We start from the raw sequence: 20,987 nt of genomic DNA, 5'->3' as shown, positions 1-20,987 counted from the left end.
CTTTCACCCCTGCGGCATATTCATTCCATAACTGAAGGCTGTGTCTGCCACCCCCCTTCACCCGTTTTGCCCAACCCGTCACTCCCTTCCCTCCAGTAATCATCATGTTGTTCTCTGTAATTATGGATCTGCTTCTGCTTTTAGTTTTTTGTTTGTTTTGTCTTTCAGATTATACCAATAAGTGACATGATGTGGTGTTTGTCTTGCTCTGACTTATTTCACTTAGCGTAATACTCTCTAGGTCCGTCCATGTTGTCACAAATGGCAAGATCTCATCCTTTTTATGGCTGAGTAATATTCCTTTGTGTATATATACCACATCTTCTTGATCCATGCATCGATCAGTGGACCCTTGGGTCACTTTCACATCTTGACTGTTGTAAATGATGCTACAGTAAACATAGGGGTGCATATGTCTTTTTTTCAATGTTTATTTTTGAGAGAGAGACAAAGCACAAGCAGGGGAGGGGCAGAGAGAGAGGGAGACACAGAATCCAAAGCAGGCTCTAGGCTCCGAGCTATCAGCACAGAGCCCGATGTGGGGTTCGAACCCACAGCCGTGAGATCATGACCTGAGCCGAAGTCCGGCGCTTAACTGACTGAGCCACCCAGGCTCCCCGCTATGTCTTTCTGAATTAATGTTTTCATTTTCTTTGAGTAAATACCCAGTAGTGGAGTTACTGGATACTATGGTATTTCTATTTTCAATTTCTTGAGGAACCTCCGTACTGCTTTCCACAGTCGCTGTACCAGTTTGCATTCCCACCAGCAGTGCATGAGGGTTCATTTTTTTTCCCACATCCTCACCAACACTTATTATTTCTTTTCATTTTGATTCTAGTCATTCGAAGAGATGTGAGGTGATATCTCATGGTTTTGATCATCACTCGCAGATGATGAGTGATGTTGAGCATCTTTTCATGTGTCTCTTGGCCATCCGTATGTCTTCTTTGGAGAAATGTCTGTTCAGGTCATCTGCCCATTTTTAATTGGACTATTATTATTATTGCTATTATTATTTGGTGCTGAGCTGTCTATATGAGTTCTTTATATATTTTGGATACTAACCCTTTGTCAGATGTATCATTTACAATTATCTTCTCCCATTCAGTAGGTCGCCTTTTCATTTTGTTGATGATTTCCTTTGCTGTGCAGAGGATTTTTATTTTGATGTAGTCCTAATAGTTTATTTTTGCTTTAGCTTCCATTGCTCGGGAGACGTACATATAAAAATGTTTTGGGGCACCTGGGTGGCTCAGTCAGTTAAGCGTCCGACTTCGACTCAGGTCATGATCTCGTGGTTTGTGACTTTGAGTCCCACGTCGGGCTCTATGCTGACAGCTCAGCGCCCGGAGCCTGCTTTGGATTCTGTGTCTCCTCCTCTCTCTCTGCCTCTCCCCGCTCGTGCTCTGTCTCTCTCCGTCTCTCAATAATAAATAAACGTGAAAAAAAATTTTTTTTTAAATGTTGCTACAGCCGACATCAAAGTGATTACTGCCTATGTTCTCTTCTAGAAGTTTTATGGTTTCAGGTCTCATATTTGGGTCTTTCATCCATTTTGATATTTTTGTGTCTGGTGTAAGACACCCGTCCAGTTTCATTCTTTCGCATGTCACCGTCCACTTTTTTCCCGGCACCATTTGTTGAAGCAACTGTTTTTTCCTCATTGTGTAATCTTGCCTCCTTTGTCACAGATTAATTGACCCTATAAGTGTGGCTTTACTTTCGCGTTCTCTGTTTTGCTCTCGTGACCTACGGGTCCGTGTTTGTGCCAAGACTCCGTTACTTTGAGGACTACATCTTTGTAGTGTGTCTTGAAACCTGGGATTGGGATACCTCCAGCTTTGTTCTAATTTCCCAAGATTGCTTTGGCTCTTTGAGGTCTTTGGTGCTTCCATACAAATTTTAGTATCATTTGTTCCAGTTCTGGGGAAAATGCTGTTGGTATTTTGCTAGGGATTGCACCGAATCTGTAGAGTGCTTTGGGTAGTATTTTAACAAAATACTACCTTTCCCCTCATTTAATCCTACGTGAAGTCTCAGAGCTTCTACCTGGAAAATATACTTCGAGTTTCACTTACATTTCTGGCCATCTCTGCCGTCACCTTCCTAACCTGAGGCGTCACTCTTGTCTTGTTTGAAAATACCGCAGTGGCACTTTCCGGGGCTCTCCTTCCCTTCTCCCACTTGCACCTGTCTCCTTTCATTCCCTGCAACCCTAAGTGATCTCTTAAAACTATAAATCAGGCCGTGTCACTCGCTAACCTCGTTTCACTGTTAGTAGCTTTTCATTTGACGAAGACTTGAGTTCTTTTCCTCCAGTCTTCAAGCTCCCGTCTAAACCAGCCCTGCTTACATCCCCCAATTTCACCTCCAGCCCTCCTTTCTCCTGCTCAAAAGGCTCTAACTACCTTCTCCAAACTTGAGTCTGAAAATAGTCTGTTCCTCTTGCCGTGAGTGCCCTCCTCCTGTGTTCGGTGCATCTTATCCTTCAATCTTAGCCTAAGTGTTCCAGTTCTAGGAAGGTCTCTGTTTCAGACCCCGAATAGGTGTTCCTCTTTAGTTTGCATTCGGGACCCGTTTTGTAAGCTTCCACTTTTTCTCTTTCAACTGTGTTATTTATTTACCTCTGTGTTGTCTTCCCTCTACGACCAGAATCACAGCTCTGAGAAGACAAAGACCTTATTTCACTCATCCCTGGGCCCCCAGTGTCATGTGTGAGGCACTGAAGGCATGCTTGGTGAATGCATGAATAAATGAATGAGCGAACGAACGAACGAACGAATCTAATGGTCAGGTGCCTTGCAGACCACTGTCTAAGACTCACTGAGAAACCTGGGGTCTTGAAGAAAGGCTGTGGGGTGAAAGTGCAATGTTATGTCAACTGTTTTACTAAGTTGGGCAACTGATCTGTTTCTGGAAGTTTTTATTGGGAGGATAAGGTGAGACGACATGTCTAAAACACCTCGAGTAAATATACCCCGAGGAAGTTCTTCCTGGCAGTTCTGCCTGTATCCGGACTCTACCCACAAGGAGAGTTAGTGTCCTCATGGATGACCTCCCCTTCTTCACATCCCTTTGTCCAGTTCATGTTCCTCTCATTGCAGAGACTGACAAAAAAGTAGAAAGTGGGAGGGACTCTATGCAGAGGGTCTGTCCAGCAGTTTCTTCCTCTTTGGTGGCACATTCCCAGCTGGGGGTACATCATAACCCAATGTCTCCATAAAGGAGTCCCTTGAAATCTTGGCACCCCCCCACCCCAGGAATATTGTGCAAGCCCTTCATCCTGCCTGCCCCCCAAATCCGTGTGTTCCTTCTAGCTGCCTCGGGTTCGGGGGTCAACATTTCAGGCTCAGTTCTGCCCTTTGGGTTAATTCATTTAGATATGTATGTCCAGACCCACTTTTCCTCAGTGCCCCAGATGCTCAGCTGCCGGCTCCCCTCCCTTCTATAGCCTGTTTCAGACTTCTGGAACCTTGGCCTGGCAAAACCCTGAAGTCCCCCTTCGACTGGCTGGAATCCTTCAGACACTTTGAGATCAGGTGCCTACAAATGTATGGTCTGCAATTCCAGTGTACTTTGTGTTATCAGCCCTCTGTCTTCTGTATTTATTTATTATGCTCAACCCCCTTGGCTTCATGGCCTGCCTAGATTTCTTTATGGTTTCCCTCTTTCCTCTTGTCCTTCACTCACTGATGACTGTGACCTTATTTCACAAGGGACACGTTTTTGGGAATGGCTTTCAGATTTGTAGGCACGACTTCGTTCCATAAATACTGTGCTCGTGTCAGCAGCTACTCTAGGTCACTTTTTCAATCATTTGGTGGATAATTACGGTTGCGTTTCAAACCCATCAATCACTATTATCTGTATTTACCTGCAGTGGCAGAATTTGAACCTAGAATTGTTGCATTGGAAATATAATAAATATTCACTGTTTGCCACTGAAAGGGACACACTTTTAAAGGACAGCGTGTTACAGGGTGATAGATAGTGGATTCAAGTGACAAAATCACATTGATCTCCCTCCTTCCCTTCCTCCCTACATTGACTTCTTTGACCAAAATTTAAGATAGCCACCTTATCAAATTAGAGCACAGAAACCATTGTATTAACAGGTTTTGCTAGGTTTATAAATTCTCCATATTAGATTTCTACCGTAAAATACGTCTCTGGAAAGCATTTAATGTTTAACATGTCATATTCATTAAGAGGAAACTTTTGCACACTTTCTTTCCCCTTTGTATTTGTATACGAAGTCCATCTGAGGCAGGCTTTTAGGAAGGAAAGGAGGGAGAGGGAAAAGGGGTGTGCTCACAACAGATGTTTGAACACCATGGAGTAAATGAGTTGAGTTCGGGGTACCTGGGTGGCTCAGTCAGTTTAAGCATCCAGCTCTTGGTTTTGGCTCAGGTCATGATCTCACGGTTCGTGGGTCCGAGCTCCCATCTTGGCCTCTATGCGGAGCATGGAGTCTGCTGGAGATTCCCTCTCTCCCTCTCTCTCTGGCTCTCCCCACTCACTCTCTCTGTCTCTCAAAACAATTTAAGACAATAAAAACAAAATAGAAAGCAAGTGAGTTGAATTCCATTGTTGAATTCAAGAGGTGATTTTGTATTAGAGGTTATCTCCCTGTGAAAGCCACAAGACATAGTCATGCTTTGCAAATGTAGAGAATGAATTGGATCAGAGCGGAAATCTCCCTGAATGAACCATCACAGAGTTCTTTAAACTATAGAATTCTTGTCAAATGGCCACAGTTCCCTGCTGATGCTGGGGCAGTGGATTTATTGAGTCTTTGCCCAATGGCTGAAGGCACGGGAAAGAGAGACAGGCACAGAGAGAATCAAAGATGTAGAAAGAGAGACAGAAAGAATGTGAATGTGTGTGTAATGAAGGAAGGTCTGAAACATGTTGATTTCAGGCTGCAAGTCAGTTGCCCTGAGTTCTCCTTTAATCTCCAACATGGACTTGGCAGGCGTCTAGCCCCTTTGAGCCTCTGTTTTCTTATCTGCCACATAGGGATAATAGTAACATCTGTTCTACCTACTTCACAGGTTTGTGGCAATAATAGGATGAAATGTTAGATGGGGAATTGTTTTGAAAGCGTGCAGTGCTCTCTGCAGATAAAAGGTCATATTATCCAACCGTAGCATTCTTAACTTTTGCAGAAGTAGAGATAAATGGGAAGAATGTTTGCTTTTGGATTTCATAATTGGGATAATTTATTCACATTGTCAACACAATTTTGTATCGTGGGCTTGTAACTCACACAGTTTAGTAGAGCGAGGCTTAGGAGTCCCATGGGTTTATCTTTAAATCCTGATGCCTATTGGGATGCCTGGGGAGGGGGCTCAGTCGGCTAAGCCTCCAAATCTTGGTTTTGGCTCAGGTCATGATCTGATGGTTTGTGAGTGCAAGCCCCACATCAGGCTCTGTGCTGACAGTGCAGAACATGCTTGGGATTCTCTCTCTGCCCTTCCTCTCCTCATGTGCGTGTGTGCTCTCTCTCTCTCTCTCTCTCTCTCTCTCTCTCTCTCTCTCAAATAAACTTAAAAAAAAATCCTCTTACCTGTCATGTACTAGTTGGGGGACATTGGGCTGGTTATACAGCTGCTCTGAGCCTCAGCTCCACCGTGGCAAATTCAGCAAGTCGTTGTGGAACTGAAGTGACATAAGGCTCCTTGCTAAGGACATGGATTAACCAGATAAATAGTGGTTGTAGCAGCAGCAGCAGTCGTAGTCTACCTACTACTGTGATCTCATGTTGTCACCACTGGTTAATCTTTTCCACTCTGGTTGAGAAGCTTGGAAACCACCGAGCTTTTACAGCTAGGAGCATAATTGTTTGGTTTTTAAATTTATTAAATATAAAATTTATTTTAAAATTACATTTATTAAAAAAGAATTTCTCTCTCTCTCTCTCTCTCTATATATATATGTGTATATATATATATATATATATATATTATATATGTGTATATATATATATATATATATTATATATGTGTATATATATATATATATATTATATATGTGTATATATATATATATATGTGTATATATATATATATATATATATATGTCACCTCCCTTTAAGCCGACTCAGTGTGTCTCATGGATTAAAGCCCAATGCAAGTGAAGCTTTTTGGAGATGCAATTGAACCAAGTTTATCAAAACAGATGACCTGTTCCTTAAGACCCGAGGGTCACTGTTACAAAGCCAACTTTGGCTCTCGTTTTCTGGAAGCAGCACCAGAGGAAGTCATGAATGGCCCAAGACCTAATTTTGAGCCAGTAGAAAGTACACATATTTGGCGGGTGGAGGGTTTATAGAGAAACATGTTATTTTCCTGCTGCTGAATTCAAACAAATGTTAGGTAATTGACAGTAGAATGCAGCATATCCCAGAGCTTCATCTGAGAAGCACCTGAACAGCAGGAAGTTTTTCTAAAATGATTTCTTTGATGATTAACTTCAACGTCATGCCCTTGAACTTACCGAAATGGCCGTGGAGAACACACAGTCATAACTTGAGGTACTAGGTTTTCAAGAGCTACACGGAGCATTGTGGCACCCGTAGGCAGGGTCACCCGGGGTGGCGAGGCACCTTGCTGGATGTTCCTGGTGTGATCGTGTTGACCTTGTTGGAAACGAGTGAACTCTAAGGGATCACCATTGTTGGAGGGTTTTGAGAGAGGAACAGTTGTTTGACGGTGTTGAATTGCGATTGGGCGTATAAATATATGTCACGTGTTTTCTCCCTAATCCTTGCTCTGTTTTTCAGTTTAGATAGCTAAACTTTAAAAATAGAATTCATTCATAATAGACGAGGCCACATGGTTCTTCCATTCTGTAATGTAACGCGTACGGTCTTCTTGATTCTCACGGAAAGCGCTTTACGGAGCTTCTGTGAAACCCCACGGTTCTACTTCCGTGGTACGAAAGAGAAACTCGGAGGATGAGCGTTTGATCTGGCCCTTTTGGAGACTGTTCTATTTTAAGTCAGGCTCACTCGCGTGAAGTAGCTGTAAAATGTGTCTCTAGAGCACTGAATGACTTGAATAGTTGAGCGCAAGACTTTAACATTGACTTGTTGGAAGTTGGTGAACACGTACAAAGAACAATAATTTCCTTTTCTTTCAATTAGCACAAGTCTGCTCCATCTGTTTGCATTGAAGCGGTGATTTCAAGAGCGACTTCATATTGTTGTCAATTTGAATAAGTACAGAGCATTAGTTAAAAACGAGGAGGCTTGAGTGATTTTCGAGCACATAGGTCTTGTGGGTGAACCATCTTCTTGCCCCAAGCATTTTTTTTCTTTAGAGTTATAATATCTCAATTTCATTTAGACTCTCATCTGTGTTAGAACAACAGGATAGTTTTTAGAAGGGAAATGGCAACTGGAAATGATTTGCAATGCAGGTGATTGAGAAAAGATTACCGTCAGTGGTCAGCAAGAACTATGTTGCTCCCATGTCTTTTGGCCCAGCTATTCCCGTGTGTGGATTTTAGGTCCAAGTGCCGCAAATAGTTTTGATCTCTTCATGACCGTTTCTGCTACAAGAGCGAGATGGCCAGGGCAGAGTTGGCTGATGTGAAAATACAGGCTGAAACTTGTTGAAAACCGATTTTCAGTTGTGAGGAAATATCTAAATTGGTCAGTAGCTTTGAGGGATTGAATTCTGTCTTTAAGCAACGTGGGCAGATGGAGATTTCTTAGCTCTCAGCCAGCTTAGACCTGCAAAGCTCATGCAGGAAAGCTGTTGGACCAGAGATAGGACCCACTGTTGAGATAGAATTGTAACTTGTTGGGGCGGCAAGAGCGGGACTCCAAGAGAGTCTCTTGGTTGCAGGTAATTACCCGGATAGTTCACAGCAGATGAATGGAGTTACCTTGTCGAGGTGACTCCCGGGATTGGAAACTCTTAAGGGGCTTTGTAATGACTTTATGTGAGTAAACCGTCCGTTTACTTCCGATGAGACTTCTCAGGTGCCCTCTGCAGACTATACTGCAGGTAAGGGCGGCTTTGAAACTGCAGTTACTGCTTCTTCTGACTTGGGAGCCTACAGCTGACCATCGAGAGCCAAAAGGACGGAGTCCTGTTTGCGCTTTTGTAGTGAAAAAGCTGATTATAGACGCTTTAAACTTTTAAAACCGTTTTTGGCTGATTTTCACTCATAGTAGTAATTTAATAGCTTTGACTGTTTTTTAAAGTGCCTGGAAGTCTTTGAAACGGAGGGGCTGGGTGATAATTCTCACGTTTCTGGGCCCGGCCCTCCTGGCCATATTTGCTATTGCCTGGTGTGTGTTCAGGGTGAAACGAAAGAGAGGCTTTGAGTGGAGAGTAAATTCTAGGCCTCTGAAGACAGCCTGAAATTGGACATGCGACCTCTTTCTTTCCCAAAATGCATAAGTGGCCCAAGCGTCAGTGATTCAAAGTCCAAGGAAATGTAGGACTTCTGAGACAGGGGTTCCCACGAGCTTTAACTATAAGAATTCCCTATTAACAGAGTCATAAGTTACAGTTTTGGCCCCCGTTAATCGATGAAATACATGGCAGAAAACCTCCGTGAACTCAGAAACAGCTTAAAGTACATTTGTATTATTTCTGTTTTATGTCTGATCTACCGCCCGTCAATCATCTCTCTTCCATTCCTGCCCTGCGTCCCTGTAGCTTTAGAAAACACTGCAATGTCATCACCATGTTCCAGACCCTAGGAGACCTGCCTCCTGCCTGCCTTTGTAATCTCGTTCTCCTGGCCCTTGGCTTCTTGTTCGCTCTGTCCTTCAGCCACAGAGGTGTCCTTTCGGGCCTCTGGACAGATCGAGCTCATTCCAACCTCTGTGCCTTTGTGTGTGTTTTTTCTTTCAGTTAGAATAGTCGTCTGCACAATCTTCCCGTGGTTGGATCCTATTGTCATAGAGTCCTCGGTTCAGAGAAGCCTTCGTGACGCCCCAGCCTAAACAGCCTTCCCTGCTCTTTGAAATAACGCTAGCCCTGTGTAGATACTGCAAGACACAATAACCACGGTGTAGAATAGCCTTTGGTTTAATGTTGAGAAAACTAATGAGGCTCTGTTTATTAATAGTGAATAATGCCGGCTTCTTTGTTAGAGAAGTAGGTGTCTATTTTCCAACACTTCGCTAGAATTGCCCGTTTTTACTAAAGCTTGTGTAGGAAGATTATTTCTATCAACTATTTGCGTCTGTTCAAGAACTTTCCCTGCAGAAGTAGAAGGGGAAGTGGGTTTTCCAAGGTATTTTCTAAAACCTGAAAGTGGGGAAGACTCAAGGCTGGAAATCCTGGCATTTAAATAATCTGGGGTTATTATGTCACCTAATGAAATTTTTAGAGAAGGAAAGGATTATCATGTTGGTTTCAGCACTTATAAATTAAGGCACATTAAATTCTGAGGGTGTTAGAAAAATAATCTATATCCAGCAATTTACTGGAGCCAACTCTTAACTGGCTCATATAGGAACTGCTTGTTAAATTTTCAGGAATTTTGCAAGCAGGTTGACTTTACATTAGTAGACTTGAAATTGGCTTGAAATTGGCTATGGTGGGAGTATTTATACCATGGAAATTGGCAAATGCTACAAACCAAAGCTTTTTTTTTTACCCCCTCTATGGAGAGGGGGTGTTTACCAGCACACCATTTATATATAGCCAATATTTCAGAGGCTGACAGTTTGATGATGACGAATCAATAGGGTGAGCTCAAAATAACCAAGTTCCTTTTATGGTGTTTGTATTTCCAAAGCCACACATTTGGAGCACGGAAGAAAAACAATGTTAATGGATTGTTTATACACAGAAGCAGACAGGAAGGATCAAACATCAAGATCTTTGTGTTTGCTTCTTACAGTCCCCAGGTCAGGCTGCTGAATTCGTGCAGCCTGTTGTTAAAATATGTACTCTGAGCGAGAGCAGATAGCCACCTTCTGGAACTTGTGATAGCAGCTTTCCCCAGCTCCCAGACTGATCACCAAGCTCGCTGGCATCGCGTGCAGCATCATATTTTAGGTACAGCGGGTGTCTTAGACTGTGTCTCAAGGAAAGAGAAGGAGTCACAGGAGACTGAGGTGGAGGCTGTGATCGATTCTAGTCCATAAGGTTGGAGCAAAGGGAGATGAAGAATTGACCCAGTGGCTCAAGCCCTCGGTGGGAAAGGACTTAAGGGAGACTCGTATGAAGGGGCAGGGCGTTCACGATTGCTCCCCGACAAGAACATCTTCGGGTTATGCCACACAGAGGCATGAGATGGATTGTTGGTGACGTTTCAGGGACAGGTGTTTTATTGGATGGTATTGTGTGAAAGGACAGGTAGGACACAGGTCCTCTATTTCTCAGTGTGTTTTGAAGTGACACAAACACATACGTGACGACCCCCAGTTTTTGTTTCTTCAGAGACTTGAGATCGGATGTCCTCCATTTCAAAAAAAATCTGAGAAGCAACAGCAGCCTGAAGTTCCCCTCCCCCCCTGACTTTGTGGTCAACATTTGGAAAATCTGGGTCGTTCTAAGAGATTGCATTAGACCTCAGGGTTTCACCATTTCTGAAGTCTTCACAAAACAGGGTAATAGTCCTACTTAAGAGAAAAGAGAAATGCTTTCTTCACCCATCCTTGGATTGAAATAATTATTTTGGGGAGAATAGGGCTCTCCTTCGAAGCTGGTGGCATTTCTAGGGCTTAGATTTTTAATGGAGCACTATTAATGTTTCCGAAAGGATAAGATGCCATCAGTGGCTCCCCAGCTAGGGATTCTGGGATTGATAGCCTCCAGGAGTTACGATATTAGAAAATAAGGACCTATTGATGACCTCACTCTCTGACCCAAACAAAGAAAATAAAGGCATTTTATGTGAAGAGATTATTTAACTATTTAATTAAATTAATTTCCTGAACATCAACTAGGTCCTGGTGTTGGGAAATGTGATCCTAGAACAGTAGATCTCAGGAGTCACTCTGAAGGTGCTGCTGCCATTCCTGACATCAGAGATGGTGAAGATAATTAAGAAAGGAAATGTCATGATAGTCGCAGATGGGGACAGAGTTTTGCATAAAGTTTTGGCAAGCTGGAATAAATGGCTGAAAAGCCCTGCCTGACTGATGTAAAAGTCTCACTTGAAAATGTTTTAATGTTTATTTATTTTTGAGAGACAGAGAGAGACAGTGTGAGCAGGGGAGGGGCAGAGAGAGAGGGAGACACAGAATCCGAAGCGGGCTCCAGGCTCTGAGCAGTCAGCACAGAGCCCGAAGCAGGGCTTGAACCCACGAACATTGAGATCATGACCTGGGCTGAAGTCAGACGCTTAACCGACTGAGCCACCCAGGGGCCCCAAAAGTCTTACTTTTAGAATAGTCTATTCTGAAGTTCTTAACAACTGGCTGTCTCTATATTAGGTGAAAATCCCTACCATTAGTATTTAAACGCAGGCCACATGAACAAGAATCTATTGCAAAGGGTAACATTGAATATGCCAATAAAAGACATAAAAGAATATGCCAAAAAATATGTCATTGTTTCAATGAGAAGTGGATGAAATTAGATTATTTTTATTTCTCCAAATAGCACAGTGACTTTTTATAAACTGCCTTTAAAGTGATTTTTCAATATGAAAAAGCATGCCCCATTCTAGAAAATTTTATAAAGAGACAAAAGTAGAAAGAAAAACATAATTCTGTCACCAAAGGCAACCAATGCCAACATTTTGTTTATTTCCTTCTAAAATTGTTTCGGGTCATTGCTGTGTATACTCTGTTATGTCCTTTCCCCACCCCCCCCTTTTTTTTTTTACTGCTGCTGCAATTAATACTGTTACCATCTTTTTTTACCTACCATTTCCTGAAAAGTAATATTACGGTCTTCACATAAAATTCTTCTGAGTTGGTAATTTTTTCCCAGTTTTATTAAGAAATGATTGACATCATCACTATGTAAGTTTAAGGTACACAATATGGTGGTTTAATTTATATATATTGTGAAATGATTACCACAGTAGGCTTTAGTTAACAGCCCTCATTTCCTATGGGTATAATAAAAAGGAATGAAAAAAATTTCCCCCAACAAGTTTCTCTCTGGGTCATACAGCAGTGTTCACTGTAGTCATCAAGCTGTCCATTCCGTCCCCATACTTAGGTATAATGGCAACTCTGTGCCCTTTGACAACCTTCCTCCAATTCCTTCTTCTCCTGTCCCCCACCTCTGATAACTGCAAATCCGATCTCTTTTCCGTAAGTTTGGCGTGCGTGGGTGCGCGCGCACGCGTGGGCGTGGGTGCGCGCGCACGCGTGGGCGTGGGTGCGCGCGTTTAAATTAGATTCCACACGTAAGTGAGGTCATATAGTACTTTGTTTTTCTATGACTTATGTCACTTGACATAATGGCTTCACAGTTCATTCCGGTTGTCACAAATGGTCGGATTTCCTCTTTTATGGCTGAATGATATTCCATAGCGCGCGCGTGTATACGTTCTGCGTATTCTTCATTCATTCATCTGTAGACGCTCCCGTTGTTACCATGTCCAGGCTATTGTAAATAATGCTGCTATGGACATGGGCTGCAGATAATCTTTTAAAGTTAGTGTTTTTGTTTCTTTTGGTTATATTCCCAGAAGTGGAATCACTGGATCATATGGTAGGTCTATTTTTAATCTTGTAAGAAACCTCCATTCTGCTTTCCATAGTGGCTGCACCAATTTCCATTCCCACTGACCGTGCACGAGGGCTCCCTTTCCTCTACATCCTCGCAGCATCTGTTATCTCTTACCTTTTTGATGGCGGCCATACTGATGGAGGTGAGGTGACACCTCCTGGTTTTCTTCTATTCTAAATTGCCTTATTCTCTAAATTCTCCTATCTCTAAGTTCTCACATAAAATATTCTCTTAGTCTAACAACAATTCTGTTTTCTGCTTTTTCACCTAAATATAGTGTAGGAATTTCCCCCATACCGTTACCATTCTTTCTGAAAATTTTTAGTTGCTTTGTCACAATCCCTGGTAAGGGATTCAAGAGAGAGACTCAAATTACCACCATCGTTAAGCTCGGCAACACTTTCCTGGGTGACCACTTTGAATTCCAATGATAGGATTTGTAAAAATATCTTCCCCGCTGACTACCTATTTAATCCATGTCTAAATCATGTCGTGTTTAAAAACATGTTGTGCAGTAGAGTTTTATCTTCCTGGGCACCTCACTCTAAACTGGTTCAAGAAAGAGATTTTCTCTGAAAATATGTTAAGTATGGATGAGGAACTACCGCGTTTCTACCGGTTGTTTCAAACGGCTAATTAGTCCAATTCTTACCAGTTTTTTAACCCAAATATTACTCTCGAGTACCTGTACCGTAACTAACATTGTGTTGACACTTGGCATAGAGAGAAAAGTAAAAATGATCCCCATCCACGTGGAGCATAAAGTCTAGTGGAAGAATCACATACAAATAAGCAAACAAATAATTTTTTACTGTAATTATATATAGTGCAATACATCCTAATGTTCTGTTATAATATGTAAAGATAGCGGTAAGAGTGTTTGTGCCATAAAAAATTTTTAAAAAGATTTATTGTCTCTTGTTCACATTTATTTTTAAAAACGTTTTTAAATGTATATTTATTTTTGAGAGAGAGAAAGAGACAGAGTGTGAGCAGAGGAGGGGCTGAGAGAGGGGGGACACAGAATCCAAAGCAGGCTCCAGGCTCTGAGCTGTCAGCACAGAGCCCGACGCGGGGCTCGAACCCCTGAACCCCGCGAGATCACGACCTGAGCGCAAGTCGGATGCTTAACCGACTGAGCCCCCCCCCCCCCCGGGCGCCCCTTGTTCGCATTTATTCTTAAACTAAGTTGCAAACTTCAATTTAAAATGCTCATCTACTGGCTTTCTCCCAATCTTCGTGATTAAAGAACATTCTGAAACAAAATGGAATTTCACACTTTGGTTTGTTTATTGGTTGGTCGCATGTGCATTAAATGATAGTGTATTTAAAGGAAATTTTCTCAGCGCCTTTCCTACTGCCACAGAATTACTTTGTTCCTAGGTCTTTCAGAATACGATTGGATTCCTAACAAGAAAATGCATCGTAGTGTGCCAGAACACTCTATGGCTCTGCTCAACTTCACAGACTATGAAAACGCTTGTCAGATGTGCCAATAAATCTTCCCTCTCTTTCCCTAGGTCCAAGGATCTCATAAAGGAAGCTATCCTTGACAATGACTTTATGAAGAACTTGGAGCTGTCGCAGATCCAGGAGATTGTGGATTGTATGTACCCAGTGGAATATGGCAAAGACAGCTGCATCATCAAAGAAGGAGACGTGGGGTCACTGGTGTATGTCATGGAAGGTATGGTTCGTAACCCTGAGCCTCTGACATTCAAATATTCCCTTTTCGTCTTAATCAGCCCACACATAGAAGGCCATGGATTACAGGGGATGGTTCCATGTTTCCCTCTTTTGTTGTTGGGAAACAGTTTGAAAAGAGGCGGGACACGACTTAAATACACTGGTTGACTAGTTGTACAAAGGGTTTGTGTTGAGAATATTCATCTGAGAGTCGATATTTTTTAGACCTGGGGAAAGGGTGACAGTGTGAAGGAAGGAAACGCTGTTTACTGTGCTGTGTAAGTCTGCACACTGTCAGGTCGTTGAGCAAGCTCACGAAGCTTCCAGAGAAACTTGGGACCGTCGGGAAGTATTCTTGGTCAGATAATCAAAGTGTCAACTCTACTTTTCATTTTCAGGATATGACTGGGTTTCCTGCTATTGTGCTTCTATAAAAAGAGAGTGTTTTCAGCATTTTATATGTGTGTGAAAGAGATAAGTCAGACCGGTCAGATGGCCTGTTAGCTGCCTAATTAATAAGAGTGATAGATTGTTCCATAGATGTTGCGCAAATTAAGATAGAAACCGTTTTGGAAAAAAAAAAAAAAACAATTGAGGGAGGCACCATACAAATTTATTTTATGCCCAGACAGATTTTCATATTGTTCATTTCTAGCTTGGAGCTTATAATGCCATGTTTTCTTTCTGGTGGGGGGGAACAAAAGCCTGAGGTCATGACCAGACCAGCCAAGGAGAAAGTGAGTTCAGAGGTGCCTATAAGATCACAGAGTGGCCATACAGAAATCACAATCAATTTACAGGTGGTGATTGGTGTTTTAACCAAAGCATTCATGGCAATCTCCTAGAATTCTCAAGTTTATAGGTTGTTGAGAGAAGGGGCGTTATTTGGGCAAGTGACATCACTTCTCTGAGTTTAACCTAATTTCTATATTTTAAAAAAAGGCACTACTTGTTTCTGACAGTGGTTCTCAACTGGTGGTGATTCTGTCCCTCCACAGGACATTTGGCAATGCCTCGGGACAGTTTTGGTTGTCACAGTTGCAATGGGGACGGGTCGAGGTTGGGGGGAGAGGCTTCTGGCATCTTGTGGGTAAAAACCAGGAACTCCACTTTGCCAGGCAGGAGCCCACAACAAAGAATTATCTGGCCCAAATTGTCCTTAATGCTGATATTGGAATGCCCTGCTTTTTCTGTCTTTACAAGATTGTTATGAAGTTAACATGAAACAGTCTGAGTAAAAAATGTGTAATGTACAGTGTAAAATGTTAAAAAATAGCAGTAAGTAGTATTATTTCCATCAAATACCTGACAGTATATAAGAAATGTTCTTCCTGCATATGTCATTCACCTTTTAATTTTCCTTTGTAATCTTTTTTTGACGTATATTAGGCATTCAACTTTTAACTCATAGTTTCTGTCTTTTTTTTTTTTTTTTTTTCTCTAGAAGTGTTCGGCTTTTGTGTCAGTGTTCTAAAGTTTCTCCCCAGGCCAAAAAGACATAAATGTTCAGCTAGGCTTTCTTCTGGATAAAAGCAAGAGCCAGTAAACAAAAACACAAACAGTATTCACTTGCTAGACAATTGCAGGGGAAGGAGATGAAATTATAGGGCGAGAGCGTATGTGGGTAGTGAGCAAAATGGATGAGAAAGAGGCGAGAAATATATCGAGGCCGAGCGTAGCCTACAAATACAGAGGGATGTGTTAAGGAGTGCTAACAATTACAAACCAAGTTAAAGCATTTCTTAGATTACAGTATATCAGTGGTTTCATAGTTGATTTTTCAGTTAATTCATTGTCAGGCACGTTTGTAAGAACACACCTATTGTGGTAAAGCGAGGTAAATACCTTACCTCAGCCTTTTGCAAATGCTAATTATTGAAAATCCATTCAAGAAATGGATATTTTGAAAACCTGTGTGTTCACTTCGCCTTTATGTTGAGTATCTCTTACGAAAATAGGTTTCTGCACAACCTTGCAAATTTTTCTAAAAAAAATATTGTTTATGCATACTATTCTGTTTTCTAAGACTAACTGCAAGTCCACAAGCTATGTTAGAAGAAGCTTAGAAGTCACAGTTGATGTTTATTGAGTGCTTAGAGCAATGCCCAACATACGGAGCATGCTTTTGCAAACACACTCCATGTATAAAATTTATTTAATCTTCAAAACAATCCTATGAAGTAAGGGGCAGTATTTATTATTTTTCTTTATAGATGAAGAGACAGAGGCCCAATGAGGTTAAGTAATTTGCCTGGGTCTCCCAACTAGCTTATAGTAGAATTAGGATTGAACCACGGTAATCTGGATTCAGAGCTCCAGCTTTTGACTGTAGGGCTATGTGTTAGCCCTTTACTGTGTTTCTCTGGTTCTCCAGAGAAACAGAGCCAATAGATAGGTAGGTAGGTAGGTAGGTAGGTAGGTAGGTAGATAGATAGATACTGATGGATAGATAGGTAGATAGATAGATAGATAGATAGGTAGATAGATAGATATCGATGGGTGGGTATTTATTTTAAGGAATTGGATCATGTAACTGTGGGTACTGGGAAACCCAAAATCTACACAGTGAGGTGAGCAGGCTGGAGATCTAGGAAAGAGTTGGTGCTACAATTCAAATCTGAAGGCCGACTGCTGGCAGAATTCCTTCTTCAGTGGAGGTCAGTCTTTTTTCTGTTGACGCCTTCAACTGATTGGATGAAGCCCACCAACATTAGGAAGGTCATCTGTGGCTTACAGTCTACGGATTTATGTGCTAACTTTAACTTCCTTCCCAGAAGGGTCTAGGATGATATTGGACCAATAGTATCCGGTGATCATGACCTAGCAAGTTGACACATTGAATTCACCATCCCAGGTCCACTCGTTGTCAACTCTGCCTCTGTGTGCATCTCCTCAAACCATGCTTGAGCTCCAAATAAAGACAGCAACAAGGTCATAGCTCCACCTACCGTGAGGTAAAGATTCTGAGTATAACTGAAAATCCACTGGCACTTTCCCCCCAAAAGAGCACAAAGTCCTTGGGTGATATTTACTCTTCTCCTTGATATGCCCTAATTTAAATACTATGTTGTACAATTCATACTTAAATACTGAGATGTAGTCAGTCCATCTTATGATACATGATAAGGGGATATGAAATAGGAAAATGAAAATTTTGTGCACACACACACATGCATAACCATACACGCAAACATATTTATGACAAAATAAAGAAGAAATACCGATGGCAGCCTTTCCTAGGTAAAGGTAAAGATACTCATCTTTCCTCCATTGCTACAAGCTAATTTTAATAAATTTTATTTATCTTCCTTTTACCTCTGGATTGACTAAATAGCGAGCTATCTTAATTATCTTTTTAAAAACAGGGCTTTAAATAGTATATAAATATTCAGAGTCACAGATTCTGCAGTGATTCTCTTGATATACTTCAGTTTAAACTCAGTAAAATGACGATAATCTTATAAAATGAGGCCGATCTGTCCCCAAGCTGTGATTCTAACCAGTTCCATGTAACTTTGGCTGATCTCGTGCTAATATCCTTGTGTCAAAATAATTTCAAATTAAAAAAAGAAAACATCATTTGAATTTTTATAAGTTTTAATTGAAGAAATGTTTCATTGTTTAATTAGTTTTTTTATCAGCGTATTTAATCTTCTCAAAATTTAGATAGCAATGTTCTTGGTATAGATGGATTTTTTTCATCTGCAAACATTAATATTTATAAAGAGTATGCCATGGCAACAATGGGTGAGTGGGCTATGCAAGATCATTCACAAACTTGCTTATTATCCAGACATTCAGAAAAACACCCAGGGAGTTTACATGGAATATCACTCCGATTTTCTCTGTCTCTCTTTACTTAAATGAAGTTTCTTTGTGTAATGCGGTTTAACATGTGCCTTAAGTGATTTTTATTTTAGCTGGGCAGGGTCCCAAGTATGATTGCACACCTAAATGCCAGAATTTCTCATCGTTTTAGCAAAAGAGAATAGTCATATGGTAAGACTTCACTAATTAGGATGACTGGGGAAAAATCATCTGGGGGTAGTGTAAATATATTATCATGTATTTTCAAGCAAAAGGAGTTGTGTGACTTTCAGATACTTAAAATTGCTGGCTTAGAGAAGTTTCAATTTTAAGTTTTTTTTTTTTTTTTTATTTTTTATTTTTGGGACAGAGAGAGACAGAGCATGAACGGGGGAGGGGCAGAGAGAGAGGGAGACACAGAATCGGAAACAGGCTCCAGGCTCCGAGCCATCAGCCCAGAGCCTGACGCGGGGCTCGAACTCACGGACCGTGAGATCGTGACCTGGCTGAAGCCGGACGCTTAACCGACTGCGCCACCCAGGCGCCCCCAATTTTAAGTTTTGATCAGAATTGTTTGGAGTTCCTTTCTGAGGACAGCAGTTTAAGTAGGTTACATTGCTAAGGCTCTCTTTACATTTTAATTACGTTTTCAACTGTGTAAATGAGTCTTATCAAGTACTTGAATACAGTTTATTTTCTTAAACAGACATTGGCCTTAATTATGATGTGAAATTTGAAACTGTCCTTACGTTCTTGCCTTGCCTTGCCTTGCCTTTTCTTATCATAAAGATACATTTTAGCCTTCTATCATCCAACACAAAACATAGTCTGATTTAGTGACTTTTGATGGTGATGTGATTAAAACATCTTTTCTGTGAACCTAATGGAATATTTTCACATTGAAAAGTGTTGAATTTGTATCCATCAAAGTGGCTGATTTGCTTAGCGATACTGGTTTTGCATGTTTTCTGTGATATTTCATTGTGGGAGCAGGTAGATTATATTTTGTTTTCTAAAAAGCAGCAAGTTATGTATTTAGTGTTCTTTGAGCCTTGGCTAATTTAAGTTAAACTTCTTAATGAAATTATCCATTCTTTTATGAGGTTATGAGGTTTAAGTTAAACTTTTTAATGAAATTATCCATTCTTGTATGAGGCTATGAAATTATCCATTCTTTAATGATAATAGCTTTTTATCAACTACATATAAACACCAGGTACTTCAATCATTTTTATAGGTATTAAATTTTAATCTTCATAGTACCCCTTAGGAAGTAGGTATTATATTATCTGCATGTTAATAGCTAAAAGACCTGATGATAGGCCAGCTGAATGAATTGGCCAGGATCTTACAGTCAGTCTTTTGAGGTGCAAACCTGGGCCATCTGCTCTGGCGTCGCCCATGCATGATGACTGGGCAATGTTAACTTTCCAAGGACGGATTAGGAGTACTCGTGTGACATATTTATTATGTATTATGTATTATTATCCCACTTTGAAAAGCCCATAGAAGATGCACAGCATTAAACCATAGGGTAAAAAAATATATATATGGTTTGATTATTTTCAAGGAAAGACTAGAACTTGAATGGCAATAGTTCCAGAAGAGAATAACCCAGATGTTTCTATGAATATCTCTTAGGCCTCTCTGCCCCCTTTGAACATTGAACTGCTTATTGACCTCTGCATTGATCTTCGACCATTCAGCCCTCTCCTCTGACCGTTTCCTCTTCCTTATTGAAAGAGCAGCTGTGACTTGGCTGAATCTTGGTCCACCTCTGTGTCCTTACTTGTTTGTGACTCAACTTTGCCGTGCACCTTGAAGGACCTATTTTTTCTGCATGTAATGAAAAGCATTGATCTTTTTTTTCACACAGGCTTTTTAAAGAAGCTCTTTGCACACTTTTAATATGACCTTTGTACACGGATGCTAAGTGATATTTGACTGTTGACATCAACACTCAGGAGCTAGCCTCCCCTTTCCGTTCTCACTGTACCAAGATTGCGCTTTTTCCTTCTGAAGACCAAGTCATGGGGTCACCTGCTTTCTCCGTGGGTTGATAACCAGGTCTGTGTGTTCGGCTGATGTCTAACACTGGTGATGCTTCAGTGTGGACATGAACCATCCTGCCGGCCACCCTTCAAAGTTACCTCACATAACTTGATGATACTTCAAGCACTGTTCCCCTTTCCCACTGAAACATTCTTGCTGTCTTTATATAATTAAATGATGTATGAAAGCTGACATTCAAAGAGGGATTTTTTAGAAAACTGAACATTAATGATGAGCCTCACCGTGCCATTTGGCATTCAAAACACTACCTGAGAGTATGAGGGAACTGAATGCATTTTCATATGAATGAGCTCTCCCAGTAACTTTAACATGAGAAACAGACAGTTTTGTTCTCCAAAATCAGGGGTCGCCTTTTGGCCTTATGAGTTTTTCTCGTTCCTCTGAAAGCTATCTTTAAAATAGTTGAAATACCCATGCACTTAAAGTTTTTTACTGTTCTTTCACTGGACCGTGGTTATAATGTTAATGTTAAAGAGCAAACCTATGCCCTGCTTATAGAAAAAACAAAGCAGACGTCTATTTATAAGAAGTTCTCGTAAGCCAAGAGAATCTGGAAGTATTAAATGCAAAATATTAAACTCTATTTCATTTATGGAGTCAACGGTGAAGACAAGGGACCGAGATATTTAGATGGCATGGGGGTATCATGTTTATTTTGGAGTGCCAAGCTTCAAAAAAGCCTTTGATAGACTTGACCAGGTCCAGGTCAATATATATATATACATGTGTGTATATATATATATATATATATATATA

The 20,987-nt window shown here is 41.0% G+C and overlaps 1 protein-coding gene across 3 annotated transcripts in view; it reads left to right on the top strand.

The window, feature by feature from the left end:
- The window catches only part of PRKG1 (protein kinase cGMP-dependent 1), a 1,263,577-nt gene that overhangs the window by 152,294 nt on the left and 1,090,296 nt on the right, over positions 1-20,987 (top strand). For 2 of the 3 annotated variants that reach the window (XM_049646038.1, XM_049646037.1), the window contains exon 2: positions 14,186-14,352. In XM_049646038.1, the coding sequence (XP_049501995.1) occupies positions 14,186-14,352 (167 nt within the window). Of the gene's footprint in view, positions 1-12,335; positions 12,648-14,185; positions 14,353-20,987 lie in introns of those variants that run through there. The other variant, XM_049646039.1, reaches the window with a different exon arrangement.

The sequence above is a fragment of the Panthera uncia genome, chromosome D2 (assembly GCF_023721935.1).
Source record: "Panthera uncia isolate 11264 chromosome D2, Puncia_PCG_1.0, whole genome shotgun sequence".
Lineage (NCBI taxonomy): Eukaryota > Metazoa > Chordata > Mammalia > Carnivora > Felidae > Panthera > Panthera uncia.
The sequence above is the reverse complement of the archived record's forward strand: the minus strand, read 5'-3'. Positions and strand labels throughout refer to the sequence as shown.